This window comes from Arachis ipaensis, chromosome B4, assembly GCF_059453495.1.
Source record: "Arachis ipaensis isolate K30076 ecotype BB chromosome B4, ASM5945349v1, whole genome shotgun sequence".
Taxonomy (NCBI): Eukaryota; Viridiplantae; Streptophyta; class Magnoliopsida; order Fabales; family Fabaceae; genus Arachis; species Arachis ipaensis.
Genome location: NC_142439.1, coordinates 65,801,625 through 65,819,058, shown reverse-complemented (window position 1 = coordinate 65,819,058; position 17,434 = coordinate 65,801,625). Strand labels below are relative to the sequence as shown.

General features: G+C 37.9%; 1 protein-coding gene across 3 annotated transcripts; it reads left to right on the top strand.

Moving 5' to 3' along the window:
* Positions 1–1,748: 1,748 nt before the first annotated feature.
* Positions 1,749–16,274, top strand: LOC107636497 (DNA-directed RNA polymerase II protein). Of its 3 annotated transcripts, XR_015880822.1 has the most exons (16): positions 1,754–1,871; positions 1,981–2,014; positions 2,138–2,313; positions 2,442–2,529; positions 2,726–2,825; positions 2,894–2,967; positions 3,074–3,145; positions 3,578–3,655; positions 4,947–5,071; positions 5,352–5,424; positions 13,117–13,178; positions 13,257–13,637; positions 14,274–14,376; positions 15,082–15,292; positions 15,735–15,860; positions 16,042–16,274. XR_015880822.1 is itself a non-coding variant. In XM_088483705.1 (14 exons), the coding sequence occupies exons 3-14, from the start codon at positions 2,234–2,236 to the stop codon at positions 15,265–15,267; spliced, it is 1,422 nt and encodes a 473-aa protein (XP_088339831.1). In that variant the 5' UTR covers positions 1,749–1,871; positions 1,981–2,014; positions 2,138–2,233; the 3' UTR covers positions 15,268–15,570. The 3 variants fall into 3 exon arrangements, 2 of the variants coding, with proteins under 2 accessions (XP_088339831.1, XP_088339830.1); XM_088483705.1 differs by lacking the exons at positions 15,735–15,860; positions 16,042–16,274 and having other exon boundaries at positions 1,749–1,871; positions 15,082–15,570; XM_088483704.1 differs by lacking the exons at positions 15,735–15,860; positions 16,042–16,274 and having other exon boundaries at positions 1,788–1,871; positions 1,981–2,313; positions 15,082–15,570.
* Positions 16,275–17,434: the final 1,160 nt, after the last annotated feature.

The following is a 17,434-nucleotide window of genomic DNA, read 5'->3' as shown; positions in this document are numbered from 1 at the left end:
AAGCAGCCAATAAAACTATATTAGCTGGATTAAAGAAGAGGCTGTAGAATGCAAAGGGAGCTTGGGTAGTGGAGCTCCTGCAAGTACTATGAGCTTACCGAATAATACCTCTTTCCGTGACTGGGGAAACACCCTTCTAACTTGCATATGGAATAAAAGCTATGATCCTAATAGAGGTCAATGAACAAAGTCCAAAGGTAAGATTCTATGATGAGGTTGGGAATGTCCAAGCCCAAAAAGAAGAGCTTGAACTCCTCCCAGAAATCTGAGAACAAACCTAGATAAAAGAAGCAGCGCTGAAGTAAATGATGTTGGCCAGATACAATAAAAAGGTCATACGAAGAAGCCTCGCCACAAGCAACTTGGTCTTGATAAGAAATGACATCGGGATAAACAAGTCGGGTGAAGAAAAGCTCGATGCTAATTGAAAGGGACCTTTCAAGGTAACCGAAGTCTTGGAAAAAGGCTATTACAAAGTGTCCGACTTGAATGGAGCCGAGCTTCAAAGGTCATGGCACGCATGCAATTTGTAGAGATATTATAGCTAGAAGCGCACCTCGCTCCCTGATGTACTCTTTTTTCCGACTTCACGATTTTTTCCAAAGAAGGATTTTCCTGAAGGGGTTTTAACGAGGCATCAAAGTAAGGACTAGGGGCAAGAAAGTTATCCCCTTAGTAGCAAAGCATTTTTGTAATTACACCATTAATAACCATAACTCTTATTTTTCTATTACTGTTTTCTACGATACACACCGACTTAAACTTGAAAAAGTACATAAATTTGTTGTCCGACCTACATGGTTGACAAGTTAAAGTGACGAGGTACAGGCCGGTGTAAAGAGGCTATAAACGACGATCATGTAAGTTTGGAAAATACGATATGCTAGTCTACGACTTATAAGTCGGGAGGCATCTGAACAAAATAGAATTCATCGCAAAAATAAGAGTGAATACCCCATCCGGCCCCTGACAATTATCTCGAAAGGACAACGAGGCCCCCAAGAAAAAAAAACACCCAATCCGGCCCCTGATAAATTTTTTTGGGACAGATTAGCCCCTGTGCCAAAAAAAATAACATTGATTTTTTTTTGCATAGGGGCCTTGTTGTCCTTTCGAAGTAATTGTCAGGGGTCGGGTTGGGTTTATTTTTTTTGTCAGGGGCCGGGTTGGGGTTTTTTTTTTGTCAGGGGCCTCGTTGTCTTTCGAGGTAATTGTCAGGGGCTGATTTGGGTTTTTCTCCAAAAATAACCTAAGATGCAAAAATGACCCTTGCTGACTTAGGTATTGGAGTGTTTTGCAAGTACTACTCTCCATCTTCTCACAAACAATTTGGACGACAACTGCTTGATGTAGGTTAAGTCGGAAACTATCCTACTGAGAGTTTGGACCTCACGTTCAAGTCCAAATACGATTCAGTTTCAAAAAATCTTCAGAACAAGTATAATTATGTATTATTTATTAAATGCTAATTGTAATATAATTATAATATTGTATTACAATTATAATAAATATATTTTTTTAAAGTAATTTTAGAAGAAAAAATAATATTTTTATTTTTAAAAAAAATGAATTTATGAGAAATTGATACTTTATTTTTATTTGTAAATAATATATTAAATATTAATTTTATGTAATTATATAAAAATATTTTTTTAAATTAGTATAATTATATATTATTTATTAAATATTAATTGTAATATAATTGTAATAAAAATATTTTTTAAAATAAATTTAAAAGAGAGAATAATATTTTGATTTAGTAGGAAAAAAAGCTAATAAAAAATTGAGAGTTCACGGTTTTCAGGACATTGGATTAGATCACAGTAACGCCGAATAAAATCAGAATCAGAACTATGCGTTTAAATTCAAAGGCCAATGAATAATAGCTCAAATGACATAGACTTCCCATACTAAATTAAAAAGATTGCGAATTCGAGTCTCTTATCTTTCCAAATTTTAGTCACAAAAAAAAATTCGAAGACGAGAATTGGACAGTATGACATGCGACGGCTGGGTTCGTAACGTTTACTTCCTCCGTCGCGTTAGTTAGGGTTTTCAGAGCTTCAGTTTCTTTCAATTCTTCCCCAACTCACCTTGGTTCACCTTCCTCATTCCAATTAACGCGATTTAGACACAGGTATTTGACCCCAATCAACACAAAATCCCAGTTTCGCTTCGGCAACTCGCGTGATCAACGAACGATACATCGTTCCTTCTCGTGAAGAAGTTGGCGATGACGAGAAAGACTAGTTGCTGTGCGATTTGCGAGAATTCGAATCTAGCTTCGATTTGCTCCAATTGTGTCAATTACAGGTACGTATGTTTCAATTAATATTGCAATTCCTGTTTTTTGAGCACGAACTTAAGAAACGTTTCTTGTGAAATTCGCTAATTTGATTTAATTTGACTATTAAATTTTGGTTGTTTTGGATGTGGTATAGGTTGAATGATTATAGTGCATCGTTGAATTCACTTAAAGACCGTTGGGATTCGTTGTACTCGAAATTGAGCGAAGTTCTTGTCCGCAAGGTTTGAGATTCTTGCTTTGATAATCTTTTAACTTGAACATGATATTTGATATGAACCTGAAAGATGAGTAGAGGTTGAAATGAGTAGCGTCTAGCACTCATTTTATATGGGAAAACGATACAAATTTATGTTTTTGCTTGTACACTGGGATGTGTTGTTCAGTTAGAATAATACTTTTGCTGATGTTGTTTACAAGGGAAAAGCGGATGATCAGACAAATTGGAGAGAGCTTCAACATGAGAAGCTTGCACGGTTGAGGGAAAAGCTCAGTCACAGTAAAGAACAAGTTGCTCAAGGTAACCTTAGTATTTCAAAATGGATTTCTAGCAATGCGAATTTTCCTGAGTGATGGGTAACTGAACAGGAAGAGCAAAGATAGAGACTATGTCCACTGGTCTCAAACATAAATATGGAGTGCTTGAGTCTGCATTTTCGACGGTATTTTGGATGCTGTTTTCTATGGTTTCATACTCACAGTGGTTGCTAATGTTGTTAAATTTGCATGTATATGAAGATGCTGGATGATTTATTTTTTCTTTTGCAGTTGGAAAAGAATCGGGTGGAACAACTGGAGAAGTTCTACCCTAATCTTATATGCACCCAGAGCTTAGGGCATGTGAGCACCACTTGTTTATGTTACTTAAGAAAATTATGAATGCTTGTGTATATATCTGTTAATGTTAATACAGACTGTTGTACATACATTAAGAAATTAGGCAATTGTATGTTTAAGACAATTGTTTTAGTGTTCAATCATGTGTCATTATTTTTTCTGTTGTTTTTTGTTGTTTTTCAATTTTAGTTACAAAAAATTCTAGCATGTTTTTAATTTGTTTCCTATTTTCATGATGTTTTAAGGAATAATGAGAAAAAAAATCTTGTTCCAATGCTCCACTATTTTCTTTATAAAATCATGAAACATGGAAACAAGAAATAAAAACTTCAAACTGGTACTTATGTTCCTTTGGTGCCCTTTTTCTGAACTGCATATTGGCGTATCTTTTGTTGTCTAGGAAATTATAGTTTATTATGAGCTTCTATGTTGCAGGTGGCAATTACCTCCGAACGTCTTCATAAACAGACTGTGGTCATTAAACAGATATGCAAGTTGTTTCCTCAACGACGGGTACGGTAAATCTATGGCAATATGTGATTTATGAAGTTAGTCTTTCAGTGGGATGTGCGCATTCTTCGTGGAAGTTGTGCTGACTAGGGCTTTTGTTATTTATATCTGCTCTTGTTTTCTTGCTTTCATTTTTGTCTTCCCTTTGTGGTACTCTATTTTTTTAATGAATTTTCTGTCAACAAAAGAGATAGAAAAGATAGAAATAATATCTTTCTCCTTATGGAATGTGAACACTGGGATATGCTTCAGATTTTTCTCACTCCCATTTTACCCTACAGATGTGTCTGAAACTCTCGACAGTAAATTCAACCAAGTCTTTCTGTGATAAGATTTGTCTTGTTTCTGCATTGTAATAGATAATGGGTTTGGTAGCTCACTCTTGTTTTTGGAAACATTGCAAATTCACTCTGTTACTTTTCAGAGTTCATGAGCATTATCATAAACAAGGTTATTTACTCATTAGAGGTTTAATGCTTTCTAAATAATTTGTTATGGTTGTTTTTTTCTATCCATGGCTGCATTGGAAAATTGCTTACACTAGACGGGACAAAGTTATCTAAATTTTTGAGATGCATAAACATTTTCTGTCCATTTTGGACTATAGAAAATTCTTTAGTAGTTAGAATATATGGTTATGAAGTATGAATTATGATACTACCATGAATTCTTTTCTGGCAGTATCATTGAGAGAATAATATCCTTTCCATATTTATCTAAATGTGATGTTGGATTTGAAGTGACTTCCAAAGGAAAAGGAAACAGATATGGGACTGGAATGCAATCATCTTTTTTTTGTGTCTTTTTTTAAAATATGGTTGGCCTTTGGTTAGATGGGCCCACCTAATGGGACAAGGACAAGTTGTTGTGGTTGGGCTTTGGTGTGATGAATAAACTTAAAGGGAATAGTAAATTTATGTATTATCCTTTTACTGAGGACTGTAAAGAGTTTCAATACCCTGATGATAGTATCCAAGATATCATCAGGGGTTTTACTTTATCCATCACCAAGTATACTTTGAGGTATTTTTTTCTCTTTTAGATGTACTTATTTTGGCCAAAGAAATGTAATTGATACTACTATGCTAGAAAGTTCTTTTTGCTGTGCTTAAAAGTTGAGAATAGTAAAGCTCTTCATAGGAGAAACATGAACAAACTGTTTCCCTTTTCTGTCCAAAGTAATAGTCTACATTTCTGAAGACTACAGGATGTGTGATATTGATACTGAATTGCTCTTCTGATAAGGAAATCTGTTCTTAATTACACAACTGTGGTGCTCATGTCCTGCTGCCAGGTAGTGATAGAGGGAGAGAGAAGGGATGGCTCTAGTGGTCAATATGATCAAATTTGCACTGCACGCCTACCAAGAGCACTTGATCCACACTCTGTTCCATCAGAAGAGCTTTCAGCTTCTTTGGGGTAAGCTTTTTTGCCTAGTGAGATTTTATTTGCATGGATAATGCATTTTTTCCAGGTTCTGGACTTTTGGAGTTTCATGGATCGCTTTCATCCTTATAGAAAACTATACTTATATAGGTTGATACTTGATAAGTACATATATAAGTTACTATATTTCTTTCAAGTACCTCCTCCGGTGTTCTAGAATCCTTGTTTTTACATAAATTAGATTTTTCCTGAATATTCGTATTGCATATGTACATATATAAGTTACTATTTCTTTCTTTTTTCTTGGAAGCAGATACATTGTACAACTTTTAGATCTTGTTGTTCACAATTTGGCTGCCCCAGCACTTCACAACTCAGGTTTTGCGGTAAGCATTGGTTTAGTGTCCAAGCAATGGATTAAGTTTACTTTGAAGATTATATTTTCCTAAATGTGTTCATTAATCATTGAAAACATTTGGGAGTTCGTTATGATGTGCTATCCATATAAGAATGTAATATTTCCAGAATTGTTGAGTTTCTTGCTGATAGTGTGTTCATGTGGCAATGGTTTTGTAACAACTGGTACCTGAGAAAAATAATTTACACACACACAACCAAATACAAAGAGAAGGGATGAATCACGATGATTACACTCCCTTAATATTATTGAATTATGAAGAAAAACTGCAGAAAAGAAACAAGACCAATATAGAGGTGCTTGGCTGAGAATTTGGAGAGTTAGCCTCTCTCCTAAGCCTTCCTATTCTCTTTTCTTAATTCCTTTCCTCCTCATTATGTTACTACTAATAATACTCTCTACACCCACAACCAAATCAGTTAGGATCACTCCCCTGACATTTTTTCATGCCTCTCCCACTACTAATGCCAGGTGGCACATTAATTACAAGAGTATCCCCGTTTTTATTGTTCCCCTTTTTACCCTCTACATTCCTTTCCTGCTGTAATGAAAAGGTAATGGTAGAATCTTTCCTCTGTCAGTCTTAGAAGCTTCTACTCTCACCCCTATAGCCATATTTGGGTATGTAATAATAACCTCCCCTTGAAGTTGCACCTTGTCCTCAAGGTGGAAAGAGGGAAAGGCTTCTTGAATTTCGGAGGCAACCTCCCACAAGTTCTCAAATTCAGGCAGGTCTTTCCATTTTATTAAAACCTCCAGCAGCCTGCGCTCCCTCTCCCTAACCGCCAACACTTCCCCCGGTTCAGCCTTCAATTCGAGCTCCTCATTTAAGGCCATGGGCAAAGGTTGGGTTGGCGTATCAGCCTTCACAATCTTCTTGAGCAGTGGATCCTTGATTCAGGGGGTAGCTGCAGCCTATAAGTGACCTTAAAAACTATTCGTTCGAGCACCTCAAATGGACCATAGTAACGAGCACTCAATTTCTGATTGCTATGCTTGGTCAAAGACACCATTCGATACAGCTAGACTTTAAGAAACACCTTATCCCCCACTGCAAAAACTACTTCTCTGTACTTCTTATCTACTTATTGCTTCATGTGACTCTGAGCTCTACCCAAATGTTACTTCGATTTGTCAAGCCTCTGATTCCTCTCTTTCATCAGCACCTTAATTGCCTCCACCGTTGCTTCGCCACCTCCTCGCAATAAAACCAGAGAATCTCGCCCATACAAGGCACTTCGCCACCTCCTCGCAATAAAACCAGAGAGTCTCACCCATACAAGGCCTTGAAAGGAGTCATTGGGATTGATCCATGATAGTTCGTATTATACCAGAATTCAGCTCAATGGAGCCATTTAGGCCATTGAGTTGATTTAGTCCCAGCAAAACAGCGGAGATATGTCTCCACGCACTTGTTTACAGCTTCACTTTGAACGTCTGTCTTTGGGTGGTAGGCGGAGTTAATCTTGAGTGAGGTCTGTGCAGCTCAGAATAACTCGGACCAGAAAGCACTTATGAAAAGACGATCTCGATCCGAAACAATGGAGGCAGGGAAACCATGCAAGGTAACAATGCCCTTGATGAAAATGTCAGCAACCTCTTTAGCTGCGAAATCAAAAAGAAGTGGCCATACTTAGGCATGCAATTTACCATTACCATTATGGTGTCCTTTACTACTGCCTTCGGGAGTCCCCCAATGAAGTCCATCGTAACATCCGCCCAAACATTCTCCGGTATGGGTAACGGTTGCAACAGTCTCACTTGAGGCAAGGTAGATGTTTATTTCTCTGGCACACTTCACGTTGGCACACATACTCCATGATAGCCTTGTTTATTCTCTCCTAATACAACACTCCAGCTATCCTCTTACAACAACAACAAAGTATTGTCCCACTAGGTGAGGTCGGTTACGTGAATCAAACGACGTTATTGTGCTCTGTCATGTATCATATCTACAGAGAGACTGTTTACATGTAGATCTTGTTTGACCACCTCATGGATGGTCCTTTTAGGTCTTTCTCTATCTTTCGTCCCTTGTCCATTTTCCATCTCATCCACCCTCCTGATTGGGTGTTTTATCGGTCTTCTTCTCACATGTCCAAACCACCTGATATCAACCATCTTTTTCACAATGGGTGCTACTCCAACTCTCTCCTTTATATCTTCGTTTCTTATTTTATCCAATCGCGTATGATCACTCATCCATCTCAACATTTTCATCTCAGCCACACTCAACTTATGTTCGTACTCCCTTTTGGCCGCCCAACACTCCGTACCATAAAGCATAGCCGGTCTTATAGCGGTGCGATAGAATTTACCTTTAAGTTTTAAAGGCACTTTTTTGTCGTCTATAAAACCAGATGCACTCTGCCATTTTGACCAACCTGCTTGGATCTTATGATTTATATCCTGTTCAATCTCTCTATTATCCTGTATGATGCACTTAAGATACTTAAAACTTTTAACTTTTCGTAGGACTTACATTCCATATATTCCGTCTTGCTACGGCTTATGCGCAGACCATACACTTCTAGAGCTTCTCTCCATAAGTCCAACTTCTTATTTAGGTCTTCTCTCGACTCTCCCATAAGGACGATATTATCAGCAAAAAGCATGCACCATGGCACAGGCTCTTGGATGTGCTCTGTGAGTACTTCCAAGACTAATGTGAAAAGGTATGGATTTAAGGATGATCCCTGGTGTAATCCTATACCAATAGGAAATTCTTCTGTCACACTAGTTGTGACCCTATCATACATGTCTTTAATTGCACGAATATATGCAGTATCCTTACTATCCTCTTTTCTAAAACCTTTCATAAGACCTCTTTTGGTACCTTATCATATGCTTTTTCCAAATCAATAAACACCATATGTAGATCCTTTTTATTACTACGATACCTCTCCATCATCCTTCTAAAAAGTATATTGCTTCCGTGGTAGATCTGCCTGGCATAAATCCAAATTGGTTCTCTGTTACTTGTGTCTCTTTTCTCAACCTCCGTTCTATCACCATTTTCCATAACTTCATGGTATGACTCATAAGCTTGATTCCTCTATAGTTTTCGCAACTTTGTATATCCCTCTTATTCTTGTAGATAGCTACCAAGGTGCTCTTTCTTCACTCATCAGGCATCTTTTTTGATCTTAAAATCTCATTAAAAAGCTTGGTTAACCAGTTGATGCCTTTTTCTCCAAAGCCCTTTCAAACCTCAATCGGGATATTATCAGGTCCTACTGCCTTGCCATTTTTCATCCAGCTATCCTCTTATATGTTTTAAAATACACTGAGTGCCCTCCAATTTTGTAATCATGGAACTCATGTAAAATTTTAGGAATGCACTTGGAATTCTTAGATATCACTAACCTACCTTTATACAGCAGCCGCCCTTGCTCCAACTCATACCCCTTTGCAGCCTCAACTCCTCCTAGCAGCCTTAGAATAATTTCTTGCAACTTCTCATCAACCTGAACTTAATCCCCTAATTCTCCCCATTCTGCCGCCTGAGGCATAGATAAGGAAGAGAGCTGAAATTTTCTTGAGAGAGCATCAGCCACCTTATTTTTGCTACCTTCTTTGTATTTAATTTCGAAATCATACCCCAGTAGTTTCGTCATCCATCGCTGCTGCTTTTCTCCGCCTATTAGCTGGTCTAACAAGAATTTGAGGCTCTTTTGGTCTGTGTACATTGGGAAGTGCTGCCCCGAAAGGTAATGTCTCCACCTCTGTACTGCCAGCACAATCGCCATGAGTTCCCGTTCATAAACAGATTTGGCTTGTGCTCTGTCCGACAATTTCTAGCTCATGTATGCAATAGGCCTCCCCTCCTGGAGCAACACTGCTCCAACTCCTTTTCCAGAGGCATCTGTCTCTAGGGGTGGCAAAGCGGGCCGGCCCGCCCCAACCCGTCCCGCCCTGCCTAAGCCCACCCTATAAATGGGGCGGACCGGCCCGTCCCGCCAACTAAAATGGGTTCAAAATGCTAGCCCGCCCCGTTTTATGGCGGATTGGCGGGTTAGCCCGCTTCTTTTTAAAAAAAAAAATTTATTAAAATTAACCAAAAAATAATAATTAAAAAATTAAATACAAATAAAAAATAGTCAAATTATAATATAATTTTTTACCATTTTTTTTTAATTTTTAATTTCAATAAAATTGTTCAAAATAATATTTGTCAATAGAATCATCTTTATTTTAAAAATAAGTCACATAATTTGAGCATATATACGAAATTGTAAAATAAAATAAATAAAGTTAATAACTAAAAGAAGAATAAAAACAAAAAATGAAAAATTGTTTAAAAATTCTATAATTATTAATTTTATAATAGTAATCACTCTTTTATTTAATAAAAAAAAAGAAAAATAAAAATCTCCGGCCCGGCGGACCGGCCCGCCCCGCCCCGCCAAAACCCGCCAATTTGGCGGTGCGGGTTTGGCGGGTTTTTTTAATTTGGCGGGTTCCAAATCCTAGCCCGACCCGCCTTTTTAGCGGGTTTAGCGGATCGGCCCGACGGACTCGACCCGTTTTGCCACCCCTATCTGTCTCCAAAGCAAAAGGCTTTGAAAATGAAAGGACTGCCAGCATTGGAATTGTAGACATGGCCAATCTCAATTCTTCAAAAGCCTCTTGAGCCTCACCATTCCACTTGAAATTATCCTTTTTCAACAACTGAGTAAGTGGCCAGGCTATCTTGCTGTAATTTTGTACAAATCGTCGGTAGTATCCCATCAAGCCTAGGAACCCCCGGAGGCCTCTGAGGTCCTTAGGAGGCAGCCAATCAAGCATATCCTGCACCTTTCTTGGATCGGCTTCCGCCCCAGCTGCAGAAACGATGTGTCCCAGATACTCAATTCGCTCTTGAGCAAAACTGCACTTCTTTTGATTCAAGCACAACCGACTATCCCTCAACTTCAAAGACAGTCGTTAGGTGCCCCAAATGTACCTCCCAATCACTGCTGTACACCAATATGTCATTAAAAAAAACCAAGATAAACTTCCTCAAATAGGGTCGAAGTATATGATTCACGAGGGCTTAAAAGGTCGATGGAGCATTGGTTAATCCGAAGGGCATCACCAGAAACTCGTAGTGCCCCTCGTGTGTCCGAAAAGTAGTTTTATGAACATCTTGCTCCTTCACTCGGATCTGATAGTACCCTGATTTCAAATCCAATTTTGAAAATACCTGAGCATCCCCAGCTCATCCAATAATTCATCTATAATAGGAATTGGGAATTTATTAGCCAATGTTATTCTGTTGAGAGCCCTGTAGTCAACACAAAAATGCCATCCCCATCCTTCTTTTTATCTAAAATCACAGGACTAGAGAAAGGGCTGGTGCTGGGTTGATTACTCCCAATTGTAACATCACTTTTTTCAATTTCAACCTTCTGGTAATGAGGGTACCTATAGGGTCTGATTCTGGGAATTTCAGCGCCTTTGAATATAATCGCATGATCTTGGTCACACTGAGGGGGGAGTCCTGCTAGAACCACGAAGTGGTCTTTGAATTGCTGCAGCAGCTCATTAAATGGCGGGCTAATGTCTGTCTTTGCTGCCCCCTTCGAATCCGCCAGCACGGGTGTGATAACATACCGTTCCTCCTCATTTTTCAGTGACTATACTGTAGGCTTCTATGAAGCTCGCTGCTTGGACAGTGAGGGGTCTCCTGTAATTTGTTGTTTCTGACCTCCCTCTTCCCAGCAAAGAACCATGGCATTGTAGTCCCCCTAAAACTGCCCTAAATTGGCCACCAATCCAGCGCCTAGCACCACTTTAGTGTTGCCCAGCTCAATCAAGAAGTAAGAGTGACGAATAGGTGACTCCTTGAATCTTCAATTCCACTCCAGTTGCACGCCATTCTCACTTTCGAATGCACTGTTTCCTACTTCCACCCTGAATTTCTTGAGCCCTAGCACTGGTAAGCCCAACCTTTTCACCACCTTAGTAGCAATGGAATTGGTAGAAGCCCTTGGATCAATTAAAACTATATAACTCTCTGGCCCATCTTCTCACCTTGCACCTTAAAGGTCTTATGTGTAGTTAGGCCCCAAAAAGTGTAGGATGAAAGCTGGAGTTCTAATGGTTCGGCCTCAATTCCTTGCTCCACAAGGCCCACAGCTTTATCTTTAGGTTCTTCCTCCTCTTCCTGGCCCATCAAAATAATTTGAAAATTTTTCATTTGGCAAACATTGTCTTGCTCCCATTTCTTTCCATACTTAAAACATAAGCCCTTCCTTTGCCTATGAGCCCATTTTCCCCGAGACAATCTCCTCACTCATTGCTGTTTTGGCCCATTTGACCCACTACTGACCCCCACAGTATTCACAGAAGTGGAAGTAATGTTTGGGCCCACATTGGACTTGGCCACTCCTCAACTTCGGACTCCATTACTCGTTTGGACATTTGGGTCTTGCTGGTTCCAATTGTAGCTCCGACCCGCAACAAACCCACTCCCCCTAACCCCTGAATCCACCCTTCTTCCACCAAAAATCATTCCAGCATCATGCCATGTTTTGTTGTGATGTTCCATCACTGTTGCACAATCCATCAGCTCTTGTAGGTTTGCAAAGTCGGAGATAGCCATCTCCACCCTTACCCCCTACTTCAACCCATTTAAGAAAATGCACAAGTGCCTCGTGCCCCAGACAACGCTGTGTTCTGGCTGCCAGCTCAAATTGTCGGCAATATTGGGCCACCGTCCCCGTCTGTCTCACTGTTAGAAGAGGACCATCGGATTCGCATTGGCACCAAGTTGGAACCTCTTCAACAGAACCAAATAGAAAGAGAAGCGGTGAATCAGGATGATCACACTCCTTTGTGTTATTGAATTATGAAGAAAAACTGCAGAAAAGAAACAAGACCGATATAGAGGTGCTTGGCTGAGAATTTGGAGAGCCAGCCTCTCTCCTAAGCCTTTCTATTCTATTCTCTTAATTCCTACCCTCTTCCTCATTCTGTTACTGCTGATAATACCCCCTACACCGACAACCAAATCAGATAGGATCACTCCCTAGACATTCTTTCACGCCTCTCCCACTACTAGTGCTAGGTGGCACGTTAATTACAAGAATATACCCATTTTTATTATTCCCCTTTTTATCCTCTACGTTTCTCTTCCTGCTATAATGAAAAGGTAATGACATAATCGTTCCTCTCTTAGTCTTAGAAGCTTCTACTCTCACCCCTGCAGCCATATTTGGGTATGTAACAGGTTTTTGTTGATTTTGATCCATGTAATATATTTTTTTATTTCACCTTGCTATGTCTGACTGGAGCTTAGAGAAAGAGAATAAATACCAGCAATAACTATTATAGCAAAGTTGTGGTTAGCAAATTGGAGAAAGAAGTTATTGAAAACATTGGTAGAGTTTTTCAATGTTTTCTTAAATGAATCAACATCTAGTTTAAGCTGTTTTCATAGTTCATAATATTGATATTACTGAGTTTTAATTTATGCATAGTTTGATTTAAAGCTTTTTTTCATTGCTAGCTTCTACTTTAGTCTTCTCTCCTCCAGTTTTTATGTTTCATCTATATTTGGCGTTCATAATATGTGGTGATGGCGCCATTCTGTCAGTGTTGCTATCATGATTTTGTACTTCTCCAATGGGGAACACAACGCTGTAAATGTGTAATGCTTGTGTTTACTTCATCTCAGGGTTCTTGCTCTCGAATATGGCAACGAGATTCTTATTGGGATGCACGTCCATCTTCGAGGAGGTAGTTTGGCTTACTATGTACTTGTCATGGTTTATCTGAAATTAACAAGTTCTTTGACCTGAAATGCTTCATTTACAGTAATGAATATCCCCTTTTTATACCTCGCCAAACGTATTGCTCAGCTAGTGGAGAAACCTCGTGGACTGATAGAAGCTCATGCAATTTTGGTGTTGCCTCGATAGAATCTGAGAGGAGGCCTTACCTGGATTCATCTGGGAGTAGTAGCTTTAATTATTCTTTAGCAGCTTCACATACTGTTCAGACACACAAAGATTTGCAGAAAGGGATTTCACTTCTGAAGAAAAGTGTAGCATGCATCACAGCTTACTGTTACAACTCGTTAAGTCTGGATGTTCCTTCTGAGGCATCTACTTTTGAAGCACTTGCCAAATTATTGGCTACGCTTTCATCAACAAAGGAAGTTCGATCTGTTTTTTCCTTAAAAATGGCTCGCTCTAGGTATGTCATATTTGTTTGTTATATGAATGTATAATTTTATGACCACTATGTCTATATACATATGGCAAAAATGTTCATTATTATTTGCAAATTAGCCATATTCTAAAATTGAAGAGTATTTATTTGAGAGTTGACTAATTATATCAATAGAGTGCATCACTGTGGCATCCATCTTAATAATAAATTCATTGCAATCTGCATTCTATAAAAATAAAAGGTTATTAAATTTTAATATTAGTCTTAATATAACAGTTATTTGGACAAAATATTGAGCAATAGATTCTATATCTAGCTCCTCTGTTAGTTCTGATATGATGCATTTAAGAAATATACTTGACTTTATTAAATATACTTGACTCTTACTTTTGTGTATCTGCCTTCCTTTCCCCTTGAATCTTGATGTTCAGAAATGCAAAACAAAAATATAATTCGGTTTTTGTAATTTCTGAAGAACAATCATTGTACATAATAGCTTCTTTAAGAGCTCCGGATTTTTTAAATCTTTTGTCAAGGTTAAACTCATGGTTTTGCTCACTACGATTTTGTTGTTCTCCAAAAGTTTGCTGTATCATCCTGTATAGAATTTAGACAGCATAGAGCCTGAGTATTTCTTGTCTTCTTTTTCCTACTTGTCAGGACGTGTAAGCAGGTTCAGCAGTTGAACAAATCTGTGTGGAATATGAATTCTGCTATTTCGTCAACTACTTTGCTGGAAAGTACTCATTCTGTGCCCCCGATGGTAAAATATTAACTTGTGGCGTTCGGTGCCTCTAATTCATGAATTGCTGAAACTAGAAGCTTTTTGTATTGTGGGTTTTAAGAGAATTGCTTGAGTAGGAGTAGGAGTGTAAGATTGTTATGAAAGATTTCCTCCTAATTTTTATTCTTCTAAACTATATTTGGTCACTTCACTGTAGCTTTTTGTTATTTCAGATTTATTGTCCAAGTAGCAAAGCTGTGTTAGAGATTTGCCTATTTATTTTGTGGATATACATACTCTCTCTATTTATATAAAGTAGACTATTGTTAGCTATAACTTTGCTCTTCTCCATGGCTAACATAGCACATTGGTTGATTTATTTCCGACTCCCACTGGGGTTCAGTTTTTGCATGTCTTCTCTCTTTTGCTCTTTCAAGCCATCCTAGGGGAGGAGTGATTATATTTGCATGCATTTTTTATTTGATTCCATTTTGGTATATGGTGGAGTATGTGGAAATGGAATAGGGTCCCTGTCGGTGAAGTTAATAGTCATGAATACCTAGTTTCTACTTGTATATACTGATGATCAGTAGGCTGGATTGAATAACTTGGTATTTGCCTTTTGTTATTCTATTTTTTTATTTTTGATTTTCACGACTGGATGACCTTATATAGTTTCATCGCACATGAATTCAATAACTTATTGACTTCAATTCGTCTTTATAATTGTCTCATCTTTTGCAGAGAATTGAAAATTATATGCCAAGTTCTGGTGCCAGTTTTCTTTATGCCACCGATTTATCTGATGATAAAAGTGAAATTGAAGGATGGGATATAATAGAGCATCCCAAATTTCCTCCGCCACCATCACAAAGTGAAGATGTTGAGCACTGGACTCGAGCAATGTTCATAGATGTTAAAAGAAAGTGATCTCTGCAGCATATTTTTGCTTAATGTATGTAAACTTTCTTACACTCTAAAATAGCAATAACATCTACATTAATTGAACAGCAGGAAAAATTAATATGAAGGTTGGAAAACTGGGTTAACTTGAGGTCTAATTTGGTTTTAGAATATGAACCTTACTGTTCAGTGCGTTGTTTTCTGTTTACTTGCACCTTCTCTTTTGTTTGTTGGAAAGAGGTTATGGGACACACATTTAACGACTCAAATTTACAAGATGGAAACCCTTTTTTTTTTCTCCAGTAATACAGTCGCTTATTCTGGCTCCAACTAATTTTATTATTATGTGTGCTTATAATATGATGGTTAAACTTGTGTCTCTCTAGTATAGTTCTCTTTGGGGAATTGCCTCATGATAAGTTCATTTATGTTGCATAGAAGAGGAGTTATATAATGAGGATACAACTGAGCTGACCTAAATTCAATTTTGAAAGGTTCAAGATTTGGTGGCTTGGTATATACGAAAAGATTGATCTTGTCTGAGTTTTAGCTGCCCATGCGCCTCGGCCATTAGTTTAAAATTTTGAACTCCGGACTGAAGCCAGCTTAGTGTTTTACAAGTATGTATTATCACTCTCAAGTCTAAGCATACATGATTAACAACATTTAACAATCAACCACTCATCATGTTTCCTCTTCATCTATTTTGGCTTTCTATAAAGTATGTACCGTTGCTATCCATTTTGTTTAGAGATTTTTTTTTGCCTGACTGGAAATCATTTCTCGTGTTTCCCTTGTCAGATTGAAGAGCGCTAAAGACTTAGCTGACAAAATATTCTGGAGGATCAACTTGTAACGTATTTGTAACATTTTAGTTCCTTGCCTTCGTCCCCCGTATTATATAGAAGTGAGAAATGTGCTATAGGCAGGATTTATTTACTAGTTTTAAATGCTTCAGAGTATAAAAATATTAAATGTATTAAAGCAACAAAATTAAAATTATGTTACAAAGTTGTTCGTTTGATTTTAATAAATGCCCTTTTTATTTCTTACCTAACCAAACAATCTTGACATGGTTACTCTCACAATACAACGGTTAACAACCTGCCCAGCACTTGTTTAATAAACTGTGAAAGACCCCCAAACGGGTGAGTAGAGCACTGAAGAGAATCTAACCAGCTAACTCTAAAATCACATTAGAGTGCTGTGTCCTCCAAGCTGTATTAAGACTATGCGAAGTACATTAGCACCGCAAAGAATAAATATTGTTGATGACAACCGGACAAAGACACGCTAAAAGAACGCAAATGAACTCACATGTCACAACCATAGTTATTAAAATCAAATTGGTAATGAATACTAGTGGATTACTGATTAATAGTTTAACCGGTGCGTGACTAAAGCTGTGACTAGTTAAACTGTTGATTCAGTAGTAATTAAGTAAATAGTTAAAATTATCATAAAAATATAAATTTAAATAATAAAAATTTAAAAGTAAAAATGATAACTCAGCTTAAAATGATCTATATTCATAATGAACAACTTCAAATCAAATGAAATAATAAATATATACATAACATAAATGTTCAACAAAAAGATTTTAATTTTTTAAATAATTAAATATATACTATAACTCAACTCCCCTATGTTACATCTACGGTATATAGTCGGTTCCAAGTCCGCATAAAGGAGGAGGGATGTGTTAGCCATTCGACAACCAATATAAAAACTTAGTCAAATCTTCATGACATGGATCAAAGACGTTATTGTGCTAAAGCTAGGTCGTTGCTCAGAAGCAACGTGTTGTATGGCTTGCGTACAGTGTCAAATGAGGAAGAGCCGCTGCACCGGTGCCCGGGTGTAGTGTTAAATGAGCAAGGATTCTCGCATTTCTGTGAATGGACGAGAGTAAATAAGCTAGTTCACAAAGAAAAAGATCGGTAAAGGTCGGAGCGACAAAAAGTTGAGATTTGGGACATGGAACATAAGCATTCTAACAGAAAAATCCATTGAGGTGGTGGATACCATGACAAGGAGGAAGATTAACATCATGTGCCTACAAGAAATAAAATGGATCGGGGCGAAGGCTAGGGAGTTGGATACCTCCGGGTTCAAACTTTGGTATACAGGAAAGGTGAAAAATGGAAATGGGGTAGGTATTATTGTGGATAATCAATGTAAGAAAGACGTAGTG